Consider the following 13,155-nt stretch of genomic DNA (forward strand, 5'->3'; position numbering starts at 1 on the left):
AGTGGATCTGTTTAAAGGCAGAACTAAATGAGAATACAGTCGATCCTCGGACTTTTGGCTAAGATCAAGTGTAGAAATGATAATATAATAGCAAGTATCAGGAGGAGGCAACAAAGTATGTCGGCTGATTTCCCCTCTTGCATATTGGAAAGGATATGGATTCGAAGCAAATGAACTATTCAAAATAGATGAGCTAAGTAATAATAAAGCTTTTGGCATAGTGTATATTTTTTCATCATAAAAACAACTATAATAATATTCTTTTAACAACTACCACTTACATATGCAATCTGAATCCTGTGGTGAGGGGAATGAAGGGAGATGGGAGTAAATATAAGCTTATTAACTTCTTTTTCCCTCCATAATCAACAGATACTGGTTTATGGGTGATAACTCAAGAAACAAAAATATTGAAGTTACTTAAAGTTATAAAGATAATCAATGAGAGAACTAAAGACTATAAACCTTCCAAATTGTCAGAAAAATAACAGCAGTGAATAACCAGGAAAAAACGCAATTCTTACTTATACCCAGGGGTGGGGATGGGGCCATTTAATACATAAGTTAGATTATGAAAAGTGGTTAGAAGTAATGCCTTAGTGTAGTGACACTGAGTGAAAATTAGGTGGAGGGGAAAGAGAAGCCATATGGACCCCTAGCAAAGAGCGCTCTGGGCAAAGGAAGCAGCAAGAGCAATGGTGGACAAGGACCCTATCTGGCATATTCACAACACGCGCAGTAACTGGGGGAGCGCACAGTAGGAGAAGAGATCAGAGCAGTAATACTTGGCCAGGCTGCATAGGGTCTTGCAGATCATTTTGAGAACTATGGCTTTGACTCAGAATCGGAATGCCATAGAGTCTTTTTTCCAAATCAAAGAAAAAAAATCACCATATAATGCCCACAAGTAACATCTCAAAGCAGTGGAAAAAAATAGTTCATAGGTAATAAAAGTAAAAAAATATAACAACAAACAAAAGCCCTATCACCTGGAACTGCAAGAACTCTTTCTAATGTAATTCTTAGGTTGAAGAACATCACATCAGAATCAGTGGGATCCAAAGCAGTACAGAAGAGGAAAAGCCACAGCCACAAAGGCTTTCATCACTGAACAAAAATAAGAAAAGTAAATAATGTATAATCATCACCTGCAGTGTAGAGAAATATCAAAAGTAACTATAAGAAGGAGAATATTAAATAAAGATAAAAACAAATTAACTGCAAAATAGGTCAGTACAAACAAATCCAGATGAGATAGAGGATTTTCTAAAAACCATAAAATACTAAGTGAAGGGAAACAGAAATACTAAACAAACAAGCCACCAAAGAAGGAACAGAAATACCTATCTAACTTCACCCCCACCCAATCACCAGGCCCGGGCGGAGGCACAGGTGATTCCCATAAAATTTCAGGGACCAGAAAGAGACATCCAATACTATGAAACCTGTGACGGAATAAAGAGAAAGATAAAAAGAAAGCCTCTAAATTCATATTGTAAAGCTAGCATAACACTACTAATCACATTACAAAGATGGTAAAAACAAAACAAAAATACAAAACAAAACCCCCTAGTCTCATTCATGACTATCAGTGTAAAAATCCCAATTTTTTGGGAAACTATCCAGACTTTGATAAATACAACAACAATTTCAAATTTTTTTAAATTGAGAAAAAAGAAATATTCATTTTTTAAGTTTTTTAAATCTAAAAATAAAAGCTTTATTATAACTGAAGTTGAAATACTATGAGTATTTCCCACTAAGATTAAGACTTAAAAACTCAATATGACTAGAGTTACTATTACTTAATATTGTTGTGGAGTATACATAGTATCATTACATTTAAATATAATGTAAACTGATCTATAATGATAAAGAGGAAGAAGAATCGTTATGGAATGATGACAATAATCTGTATCCTGATTACCGTGGTTGTTCCAGAGGTGCACACAACTGTCAAAACTCATCAAATTTGCCCCAGCTGGTGTGGCTCAGTGGATTGAGTGCGGGCCTTTGAGCCAAAGGGTCACCGATTGGATTCCCAGTTGGGGCACATGCCTGGGTTGCAGGCCAGGTCCCCATGGGGGATGCACGAGAGGCAACCGTACACCAATGTTTCTCTCCCTCTCTCCTTCCCTTCCCCTCTCTCTAGGAATAAATAAATAAAACCTTTAAAAAAACTCATCAAATTTTAGTTGAAATAATGCATCTTATTGCATGTAAAATATTCCACAATAAATAAGGGGGAAAATAATACTTTAATTGCACCCTCAAGACATGTATGTTTCCCTCCCTGTATGTAATTTTATCTCCATTGGAAAAAATGGGTGATTTATATGTGGTTAAGAAAATCTCCAAGATATATGCACTGACCAGCATGGCTCAGCAGGTTGGGAGTCAAACCACAAACTGAAAGGTCTGTGGTTTGATTCCCCGTCAGGGCACATGCCTGGGTTGTGGGCCAGGCCCCCAGTTGGGGGCGGTGCAAGAGGCGACCACACATTGATGTTTCTCTCCCTCTCCCTCCCTCCCTTACCCTCTCTCTAAAAGCAAATAAATAAAACCTTTAAAAAAAAGTCAATGTCAAGTGCATGATCTACCTACCGAATCAGCTGACAAATGGTTGTTTGAATTGGTGAACTCTGATACCAGCTCATCAGCCACTTCATTATAGGATGTTGTACCTTTCCGCTGAACTTTCTCGCACACTTTCATTGAAAAATGTCTCAAGCCTTTTCCATTTTTATCTCCTTTTTTGCTTCGTTTACTAAAAGAGAAAAAAAATTATACTCCATTTTAATTACTTAGAAACTTCCTTTACAAAACTATAAAATAATGAGTGAGAAGATAGTCATTTGATTTAGTTTAAGTGGTAAGCTTTAATTGGAGATGAGGAAATATTCCAAACTTAATTTTTACCTTAAAAGGCTAATAGAATATGAGGTCAGACTGCTATTCTTATGCACATCATCTATTTATTCAGCAAATATTACTGACCAGGTACTTACTGTTGGGTGCCAGGCACTGTTCTACACAGTAGGAATAAACCCTTGAGAAGAAGAGATAAAAACTCTGCCCTGGAAGTTTATATACAGGTCAATACTTACCTGTTTGTATACTTATATTATAGTTCTTTTTCACCTAAAATTAAAAGTGCCACTATTTCTAGTTTCATTTATCTACTCATTTTTCAAACAGAGGTTATTGGTATTAATAATAGATCTAAGCCTTCAGTTATTTCAAATTTGGTTAATGCCTAGGTCTAAACTTCGATAACATAATCATTAAAATTTGCAGGGGTTCAGTTTAGCTCTACTAATCTGACTGCCAGCTATATGCCAAGAACTATATTAGTGATTAGCAGTACAAAAATGGTAATCGAGGCAAAATCCTCTCCCTCAATGAGCCGTGGGCAAGGGTGAGGGGTGGGGAGAGAAGAGACAGAACAGGCCAATGACGATGAACAACCCAACATAACAAGGTCAGTGTCAAGTCTGAGTCACTCACAATGTTCTGTGGGACCTGGGGAGAGGGGCATGTAGCCTAACCTGCAGGAGGAAGACTTGCTGGAGTAAGAGTCCGAGTGCAAACAACCAACAAATTGAAAAGGCAACCTATGTAATATTTGCAACCCCCTTACTTTATCTGATAATGGGTTAATGTCCAAAGTATCCAAGAAACTCCCACAACTCAATAGAAAAACCACCACCAAATAACCCAATTAAATAGCAAAGGACAGCAATAGACATTTTTCCAAAGAACCTTACAAAGAGCCAACAACCATATGAAAAGATGCTCAATGTTACAAATCATCAGGGAAATGCAAATCAAAACCAGGTATTACCTCCCACCTGTTAGGTACTATATACATATTCATAAATGATACCAAGTGTTGGTGACAGTGTGGAGAAATGAGAACCTCTGTACACTGTGGGAGTGTAAAATGGTACAGCTGCTATGGAAAACTGTACAGAGGTTCCCCCCAATATTTAGAATAGAACTGCCCTGTGATCCAGCCACCCCACGTCTGGGTATCAGTCCCAATGACCTGAAATCAGGATCTGAAACAGGGATCGGCACCCTGTGTTCATATAGCATTACTCACAATAGCCACTGCAGGGGAACAACCCGAATGCCTGTAGGTGGGTACATGAAGAAAGTGTGGTGTAAATATGTGCACACAATGGAATATTATTTAGCCTCAACAAAGAATGAATTCTTGCTGTATGCTACAACAAAGAGAAACCTGGAGGACATTGTGCTAAGGAAAGAAGCCCTACACGAAAGGACAAATAATGCATGATCCCACTTACAGGAGGCACCTAAAATGGTCAAACTCGTTGAGGCAGAGAGCAGAATGGGGTGCTTGCCAGGGGCTGGAGGGAAAGGGAGATGGCTGTTCGACAGGCCTGAAGTCTTAGGTGAGCAAGGTGAGTAAGCCCCAGGGGTCTGCTGCCGCACGACCCGGTGTCTGCAGCTAACAGTCCTGTGAGCTTACAAATCTGTTGTGGGTAATTTTCACGTTAATGTTCTTACCAGAACGACAAAACAAGATAATTAGTCAAGTGCAGGAAGTCAGGAAGGGAACCTAGGCAGGACAGGCAGCAGCAGTAAACACACAGAAGAGAGAAAGGGTGACAAATGCAGAGAGAGATGGATGGAAACACACAGCACGGTGTCACCAGACTACGAAGTGCGAGGCAAAAGGTGAGGCTTCTAGAAAGGCAGAGAAGGGGCCTGGCCCCTAACAACATGCAAAGGAACTGGACGTCATCATATTCCATAGTGTAAGTATATTCACTTATAAATTTTTACGTGTCCTACTGTGTCATATACATTAAGAAACAGACACTAAACAAACTTTTCAAAAGAATGAGATAGGACGATATCTACTTTCTTTGGCCCGCATTCTCACACCATCTGTGGACACATGGCTGCCACGGAATGCTGTGGGACTGCGGAGTGGCAGTAAGTCAGGGAGCAGCATGGCATAATTTTCAGCTAGGCTGCAAAGCAGAAGATGGATTTATTGGGGAGTGAAAGTAGAGACGTGAAGACCAGCTGAGAGGCTACAGCAATGGCCCAGGGAAGAAATGATGAGTCCTGAAATTGGGGCGTCAGTGGGGTCGACTAAGAAGAGACAGGTTTACAAAACTTTTAAAGATAAAGATCAGTAGAACTGAGTGATTGACTGAGGTGGATGGTAAGGAAGTGGGACATAGGAGAATGACCCTTAGAAAAAGGGGTCAATTACTGAGATCAAGGAGATTAGAACAAGTTCATGAGTTCCACTCTAAACCTCCTCATCTGCACTGTCCAATACCCTAAGCATAGCCCACATGTAGCTGTCAATCACTTGAAATGTGGGGAGTCTGTAAACGTAAAATACACACTGAATTTCAAAAACCTGAATGAGAAATGTGTGTAAAACATCTAATGAACAATTTTTGTATTAATTAAATGTTGAAATATTTATTTTTATTAAATCATTTTTTAAAATTTATTGATGTGGGGGCGGAGGGAGAGAGAAACATCAGTTTGTTGCTTCTTTGTTTATGCATTCATTGGTTGATTCTTGTATGTGCCTTGACCAGGGATCAAACCCACAACCTTGGTGTATGGAGATGATACTCCAACCAACTTAACTACCTGGCCAGGACAAATGTTGAAATATTTTAGCTAGAATGGATCAAATAAAAGATATAAAAATTACATTCATGTTTCTTTTAACTTTTTAAATTGGCTATTAGAAATTTAAATTGGCCATGAGAAAATTGAAATTCACAGGCGGTGTGCATTACATTTCTATCAGGCAGCAATGATGTTGAGATGGACATACCCATAGAGGCTCCTAATATACCAGATACCATATCCAATAGAAAACTGACTGACTAAGTCTACCGTCTCTGGGAGAGATCACTCACAACTTATCCGCACGTGCACCCACGCCAACCGCCTTCCTATCGGCCTCAGAGGATTAGGTATCCTTCTTCCTTTTCAAATCCGAAGTCCCTTTACTAAGAAAACAGCTATATTGAAATATGATTCACATACCATAAACTTCACCTTTTTAAAATACACAGTTCAGTGGTTTTAAGAGTTATGTAACCATCACCACAATCTAATTTCTTCCCCTTAAAAAGAAACCCTGTTCCCACTGGCAGTCATTCCTCATTACCTGCGCCCCTGGCTCCGCACAACCACTACTTTCCCTGTTCCTATGGATTTGCCTATTCTTTCCAGTCAAATTCTCCAACTGAAATTTTCACTCCAGTGCTTCTATTTCTGTATTCTTTCCTCTCTTCAAGCTGTTCCATTCAGGGCCTTTGGTTTGGGGTTTCTTTTTAAAAATTTTATTTATTTATTTTTTAGAGAGGGAAGGGAAGGAGAAAGAGAGAGAGAGAGAGAGAGAGAGAGAGAGAGAGAGAGAGAGAGAAACATCAATGTGCGGTTGCTGGGGACTATGGCCTGCAACCCAGGCATGTGCCCTGATTGGGAATCGAACCTGCGACACTTTGGTTCACAGCCCGCGCTCAATCCACTGAGCTATGCCAGCCAGGGCTTGGGGTTTCTTTTTAAATATACACCTTTATCATGGGACCTGAATCTGATCAGGACTCCAGTTCCACCTCCTCGTTTAAAGGGAATGCGGAGAACAGAAGAACGTGCTGCACTACACCACACGGACACAATAAGCAGAGGGCCTCTCTTCAGGACACACAATGTGGTTTCTTCAATTAATGAATTGTAAAGGGAAAAGAGGAGGGAGGGGGAACATAGAGGAAGAGGTAGAGAAGAAACATTTCATAGACTGTAGAAAACACATCAACTTACTATTTAGATTATGATTCAAACAGGCTGTACACACACACACACACACCAGTTAATGGGGGAGTCAAGGAAGATAGCAAGATGGGAGCACAGTTTTCAAACTTTCCAAATCCCCAGATGAAAACAGAGAGAGCAACTAGACGGTGAAATGCAAACCCCATGACAACATTTACAACAAAACTAAATCACACAGTATCCTCAACAAACCTTAGAATTCAATACTGACAACCAAAGGCCTACACAGTAGTCTTGGGGTGAGCAGAATAAGCTGTCCTCAGTGGGGCTGCATTAGACAGAAATGAGAACTGGTAATCCCAAAACAGCCAATAAGGATTTATTAGAAAGCACTGTAGGCCAATTTAAGAGCAGCAGATGAATGAAAGAGTTTCACGCTCTTCAATACCAGGTGAGTGCAAGAAACCCAGAATAAGAGCTAAATAGGTTATGCGCTGGCAGGTGTGGCTCAGAGGACTGAGTGCCAGCCTGCAAACCAAAAGATCGTAGGTTCAATCCCCAGTCAGGGTACATGCCTAAGTTTTGGCCCAGGGCCCCAGTAGGGGGTGCTCAAGACGTGGCCACACATTGATGTTTCCCTCCACTATCCTCTCTCTAAAAATAAATAAAATGTTTTTAAAAAGGTATCTCTTTAGACATAAGCACTGAGATATTTATGATGAAAATGATAGGATTCTGGGCTTTGCTTTAAAATAAATAATATACAAGTGGGTATATATAAATAAGATATTCCATAAACTGATTATTGTTGAAATTCAGAGATGGGGACATAGGAGGTTTATAAATGAGCCATCTACTTTCATATTTAAAATTCTCTAAAATAAAGAGTTAACTAAAAAAAGAAAAGAAACAATAGTTCAAGCATACCTTTGATTGTTTACTCAGGTTTAATCCTTAGCCTCCCAGTTCCCTACACTCAGCCCAGCCTTCTCAGGAAGGGGTCCCCACACATGACACCACTGTACTGGCACAAAGGAGAACTCAACCTGTGTGATACATAACTCTGCAACCTACTGTCACTCTTATCCACAAGGGCTGAGTGACAACCAGCCATCTAATCTAATCACCAAGCCAGCACACCAGACTCCCCCAATGTTCTTCTTATTCCCTTTCTACCTAATTAATCTAATTCTATCAAATCTAATCAATTTAACCTCTTCTGTCTGTTCACACTGCCCTACTTCAGGCCCTTACACCTCTCTCACACTGCAATGAGGACCTTACAGCTGGCTCCCCTTGTGCTGTCGAGAGGCATTCCAATCCCTCCTCCACGGCCATTACAGGGATCTTTCTAATAAATCTGATCACGTCCCTATTTGGTTTAAAATTGCTGCTGCTGCTGGTAAATAGTAAATGCTTCTTGAATGCTAGGTAAGTGCCAATGTTTAAAGTAATTTCCTTTTGGGAAAGAACCTGCTAATTCCCATTCACTATAGATTTCCACTCGAGGCCCATTCTACGCTGGCGCACCCTAAGTTTGGTGCACCGAGATACAAACAGCTCGTCACACATGAGTCCCATCATTAACACAAGTCAGGTGGCAAAAGTAAATAAGAAGTGCTAAAAATAGGAGCACAGGAGTTATTTGGAAGCAAATACGTTGTGTATGGGGTTTTATATTTATGCTAAAAACTGGATAATGGCTTAAAGTAAATAAAATTCTTGACTACCAGTGTTTATATACTTCAATCCAGGGGAAAACAGGCTGTTGTTTTTCATGTAATTCTAGTCTTTTTAGAAAAAACAGCAATAAAATAGTCACAGGGTAGTTTCGGGTGACTGCTTGGCTAATTTATCCTCCACAGTCACACATGGATGATATTTAAAGAGAATAGTAAACACAGTCCCTAAATAAGAAAAACTAGACTTTAAATACTGAAGAACACATTCCTGAAACATAAATACAAGACTACATGTATAAGAGTTTTACAACATGAGTTCAGTGCATGAATTGATAACATTTTCCAAAAAAGATGTGCAAATGGTCAACAAGCACATAAAAATGCTCAACATTGCTACCATTAGGGAAATGCAAATCAAAACCACAAGGACACACTGTTCACGCCCATTAGGATGGCTACATCAAAAACAAAAATGAAAACAGGAAGTGTTGTGAGGATGTGGAGGGACTGGAATCCTGTGCACTGCTGGTGAGAATGTAAAAAGGGTATAGAAAACATTATGGTGGTTCCTCAAAAATTCCAACACAGAATTACCATAGGGTCCAGCAAGTCCACTTTTGGGTCTACACCTAAAAGAACCGAAAGTAGGGACTCCTAGAGATCCCTGTGTGTCCACGTCATAGCAGCAATATTCACAACAGCCAAAAGGGGAAAACAATCCAAACATCCACCAACAGATGAACAGGTAAAATGTGGTACATGCAGTACATATATAATGCAATGTTACTCAGTCTTAAAAAAGAATGAAATTCTGAAACAAACTACAATATGAATGAACCCTGAAGGACTGTAAGTGGAATGAGACAGGCAGGAAAGGGTAAGTGCTATATGACTCCTCTGCCTGGAACAGTCAACATCAAAGACACAGGAAGCAAAACGGTTCCCGGACCTGAGGGAAGCGGGGGTGACTGCTTAATGGTCCACAGAGTTTCCGGATGGGATGGCCAGAGAGTTCTGCAGGTGGAGCATTGTGATAGTTGTACAGTAACTTATTCTCTCAGTGGTTCTTCTGGCTTTGAACTTATTTATGTTTGTTGTCTTTCATGCTTAAATGCGGATGGTTTTATGGCTTCATTGGCCAGTATGCCTCTATAAAATAAGGTGCTGTGGCTTTAGCATTTCATCACTAATTATGGCTAAAACATCAAACTCAATATAAAAGGGGTCATGTTTCTAAACAAAAAAAAAGTCTGTATTTCATTCTTTAAATCACTTCCACTGTCACATCTGGTTTATTATGACTGCTGCCACACCCAGAAGAAAAGGTGTGCCTTTTCTTGACAAAAATAGTTCAGGAATGCTTGTGTAACTATCAAAAAATAAGAGTTTAAAATAAAAAATTTACTTTTCTAATTTAGCTAATAATTTTAAATAAACTTAATACCAGACTTGTTTAAAAAATTAAAATGGTTGTGAAAATGTTATGAAAATAAATGCCAAAAATGTCTACATTTTCATACATCTATATGCTTTTGGGTTACATTAGACAAATTAACCATAAAATATCACAAGTTATGAAAATTAACTCAAAAGGCACTGAAGAAATGCAAGAGCAAAAACTGCAAAACTCTCAGAAAACAAATACAGGCATATGTCTTTGTGATCTTGGATTTGGCCATTTTTCTTTAGTATGACACCAAAAGTATAAGTAATACAAGAAGAAAACCAGATAACTTAAACACACCCAAAATTAAAACCCTTTGTGCTTCCAAGGACACCATCAAGTAGGTGAAAAGCCAACCCACAAAACAGAAGTTTTTTACAAAGCATGTATCTGGTAAGTGTCCTGTATCTATGGTACATTAGAAAAAAAACAACAAAACTCTGACAACTCAATGACAAAACAACAACCCAAGGGATCTGAACAGATACTGGTCAAAGAAGACGTACAATGGCCAATGAGCACATGAAAAATTGCTCAATACCAGCGGCCATTAGCAAAACGGAAATCCAAACTCTGATGAAATACGCTGACGTAACAGAGACAGAGAAGGGGCGGCAGATGCAGAGAGGTTGGAACCGTTTGCTGGTGAGCACACAGAACGGTACCACTGCTCTGGAAAACAGTCTGGCAGTTAGTCAAAAGGCCAAAGAATTGCCACATGACCCAGCAATTCCATTTCATACAAGAGAAATAAAAACTTTATCCATATAAAAACTTGTTCACAAATGTTTATAGTAGCATCATTCATAGCAGCCAAAAAGTAGAAACAACCCAAATGTCCAAATAGACAAAATGTGGTGTATCCACACAGTGAACCATTATTCAGGAATAAAAGGAATGAAGTTCTAATTTATGCCACAACAAGGATGAACCTTGAAATCAAGCTAAATGGCCAGTCACCACAAACTCCAGCAAGGCAGGGGGCCTGTTTCCTTGAGATTAACTGTCCAAGTTTCAGCCTGAGGAACTGTCTTCGGTCTAATTTCTTTGTGTAGAGATGAGATGGGAGGTACAAGGAGACTTGGAGGGTTGGGGAGGTTTAGTGGGCCCAGGTCCTCTTTGGGTATTTTTCACTTCAACCGCCCTCATGATTTCCTCTGCCAAGTCATCCTTGCTTTTTATACTTGTCAACTCTAAGCCTGAGCCTCTCCATGTCAGTGCGCGGGAGAATGGCTTCCACCTCCAATTCTGACTTCTAAGCCTATTTTGGGATGTGGATTTCTCTACTTTCACCTGTCTTTCATTATAATCACACTAGTTTTCATCTTCCAGTTGGAAAAAATCTATTATCTCCACCACTTTCTATAGCACTTTGAGATGTATTATTTCTACAGGAAAATGTCAATAGGATTTTCGGGGTGGAGGAGTAAATGCAGTGTTCAGCTCATCGTCTCTAACTGAAATCTTCTTATCTAAATCTCAAACAGGTAGTTTCCACACTTTTGTAGAACCTGAGCTCTTCGAGACCCCAAGATCCCCTCCTTCTAAAAGACACCAAATTTGGCTGCAGGATGTAAATACTGTGACCATAAATCAAACAAACAAACAAACAAACAAAAAAACAGCAGGAAGCATTCTCTACCAAATGAGACGGAACTGAGAAATTGAAAAATAAGAAATAAAACAAATAATATAGTACAGTTTGAAAAGCATATTATATTTTCATAATAATTTAAGTAGTCAAAAGAATTGTGCCCAAAGAATAAAAGAAAAAGCCCTTAACTAGAATTTACAACCACTATCTTTTCATATTTTCCTAATAATTTATTTTTATTTACAAAAGTAATATAAAACTAAAATTTGTAGTATAAAACAGTATACCCCAGGTATAAGTTGTAATAAATGTATTCCATTTTAATAAATTATATAATATATAATAAACACCTTATTTACTTCTCATTAAAATGGAGTTGACCAGAATGTTTAAATCAGCAAGATAATTCAGTAATTTGATAAAGTAATTTAGGAAAAACCCTCACTTTCCTGTAAACATGCACCATTGCATATGTGACTAGAAGGTGGCGGGGAGGACTTGAGATGGAAAATACACGTTTGTTCCTTAAGGATCTTTACTTTCTCCCGCCTAGGGTATGTCACCAGGACTAAGGCCATTTCCATGCTGGTGAACTACTTATCTATGAATGATATCCCCATTTATATAACTAATGAGCTTCTTGAACATATGTCTAAAACAAAACTCAATCCCTCCCCAAACCTACTAACAACAATAAATGTAAATGGCATCAACACTCACCCAGCTATTCGTGCAAAAAGAAAAAAAAAAAAAAAAAGAACCGTCCTTTATTGGTGACTTTCCTTCACTAAATCTGTTAATAAACCCTGTTGGTTCTCCCTCCAACATTAATTCTACCAGCCACTGCCCTCTCCCTACAATAATAGCCTTCTAGATTTCCCTGCTTCTGTTATCTCCTTAGGATCTATTTCAGTGGCCAGTGCAAATTAGATCAGGTCACTTCTCTTGTTAAAACGGTCCCTAAAAATAACCACCAAACTCCTTACTGTGACCGACAGGGCCTTTCCCCATCTGACCACTGCCTACCTCCCCACCCGCAGCTCCCGCCACTCTGCCTTTCTTACTGTCTCCAAGCCCCTGTGCTTCCCCAGGTACATCGACCTGGTTCCTCATTTAGTTCTGCACTTGCCACTCCCTTTGCATGGAACCCCTGGCTCCCTCACATGAGGCTATTTACAGGCCCAACTGTTTTGTATCAAATGTTTCCTCCTTAGAGAGGCTTGCTCTAAGGCAGCCCCCATGCCGCCAGTGCTGCACCAACCACCCTTTTATTTTTTCCACACCACCCACCCCAGTCTACAGCAATCTTGTTTAGTGCCCACCCCTGTATCAACTTTTTAAGGGCATACTTTTCTCTCTTATTTATTATTCTCTCCAATGCCTAGCACACAGCAACACTGAACAGATCTTCAAAATATGCGTTGAATGAACAAACTTCATAGACGTCATTAAGCAGTATGGATATTAACTATACAGGTTTTGATTATTATTAGCTTATAGTTTAACTTACATTAGTATATCATAGATAAACAAAATTTTACAAGAATTCCAACAGAAAAAAGATATTAAGGACCAGTGGAAGCCCCAAAGTGAAAGCAGACCTATTTGGAAGAGATGCATTTAGAAGACACCACCAGATTCTGTCCACA

The 13,155-nt window shown here is 39.2% G+C and overlaps 1 protein-coding gene across 13 annotated transcripts in view; it reads right to left on the bottom strand.

Annotated features, from left to right (window-relative positions):
- TFDP2 (transcription factor Dp-2) overlaps positions 1-13,155 on the bottom strand; it is a 163,283-nt gene that overhangs the window by 18,806 nt on the left and 131,322 nt on the right. For all 13 annotated transcript variants that reach the window (XM_045832102.1, XM_045832104.1, XM_045832103.1 and 10 more), the window contains one exon: positions 2,605-2,767. In XM_045832102.1, the coding sequence (XP_045688058.1) occupies positions 2,605-2,767 (163 nt within the window). The remainder of the gene's footprint in view (positions 1-2,604; positions 2,768-13,155) is intronic.

This window comes from Phyllostomus hastatus, unplaced genomic scaffold, assembly GCF_019186645.2.
Source record: "Phyllostomus hastatus isolate PE091 unplaced genomic scaffold, TTU_PhHast_1.1 phas_contig_16, whole genome shotgun sequence".
NCBI lineage: Eukaryota > Metazoa > Chordata > Mammalia > Chiroptera > Phyllostomidae > Phyllostomus > Phyllostomus hastatus.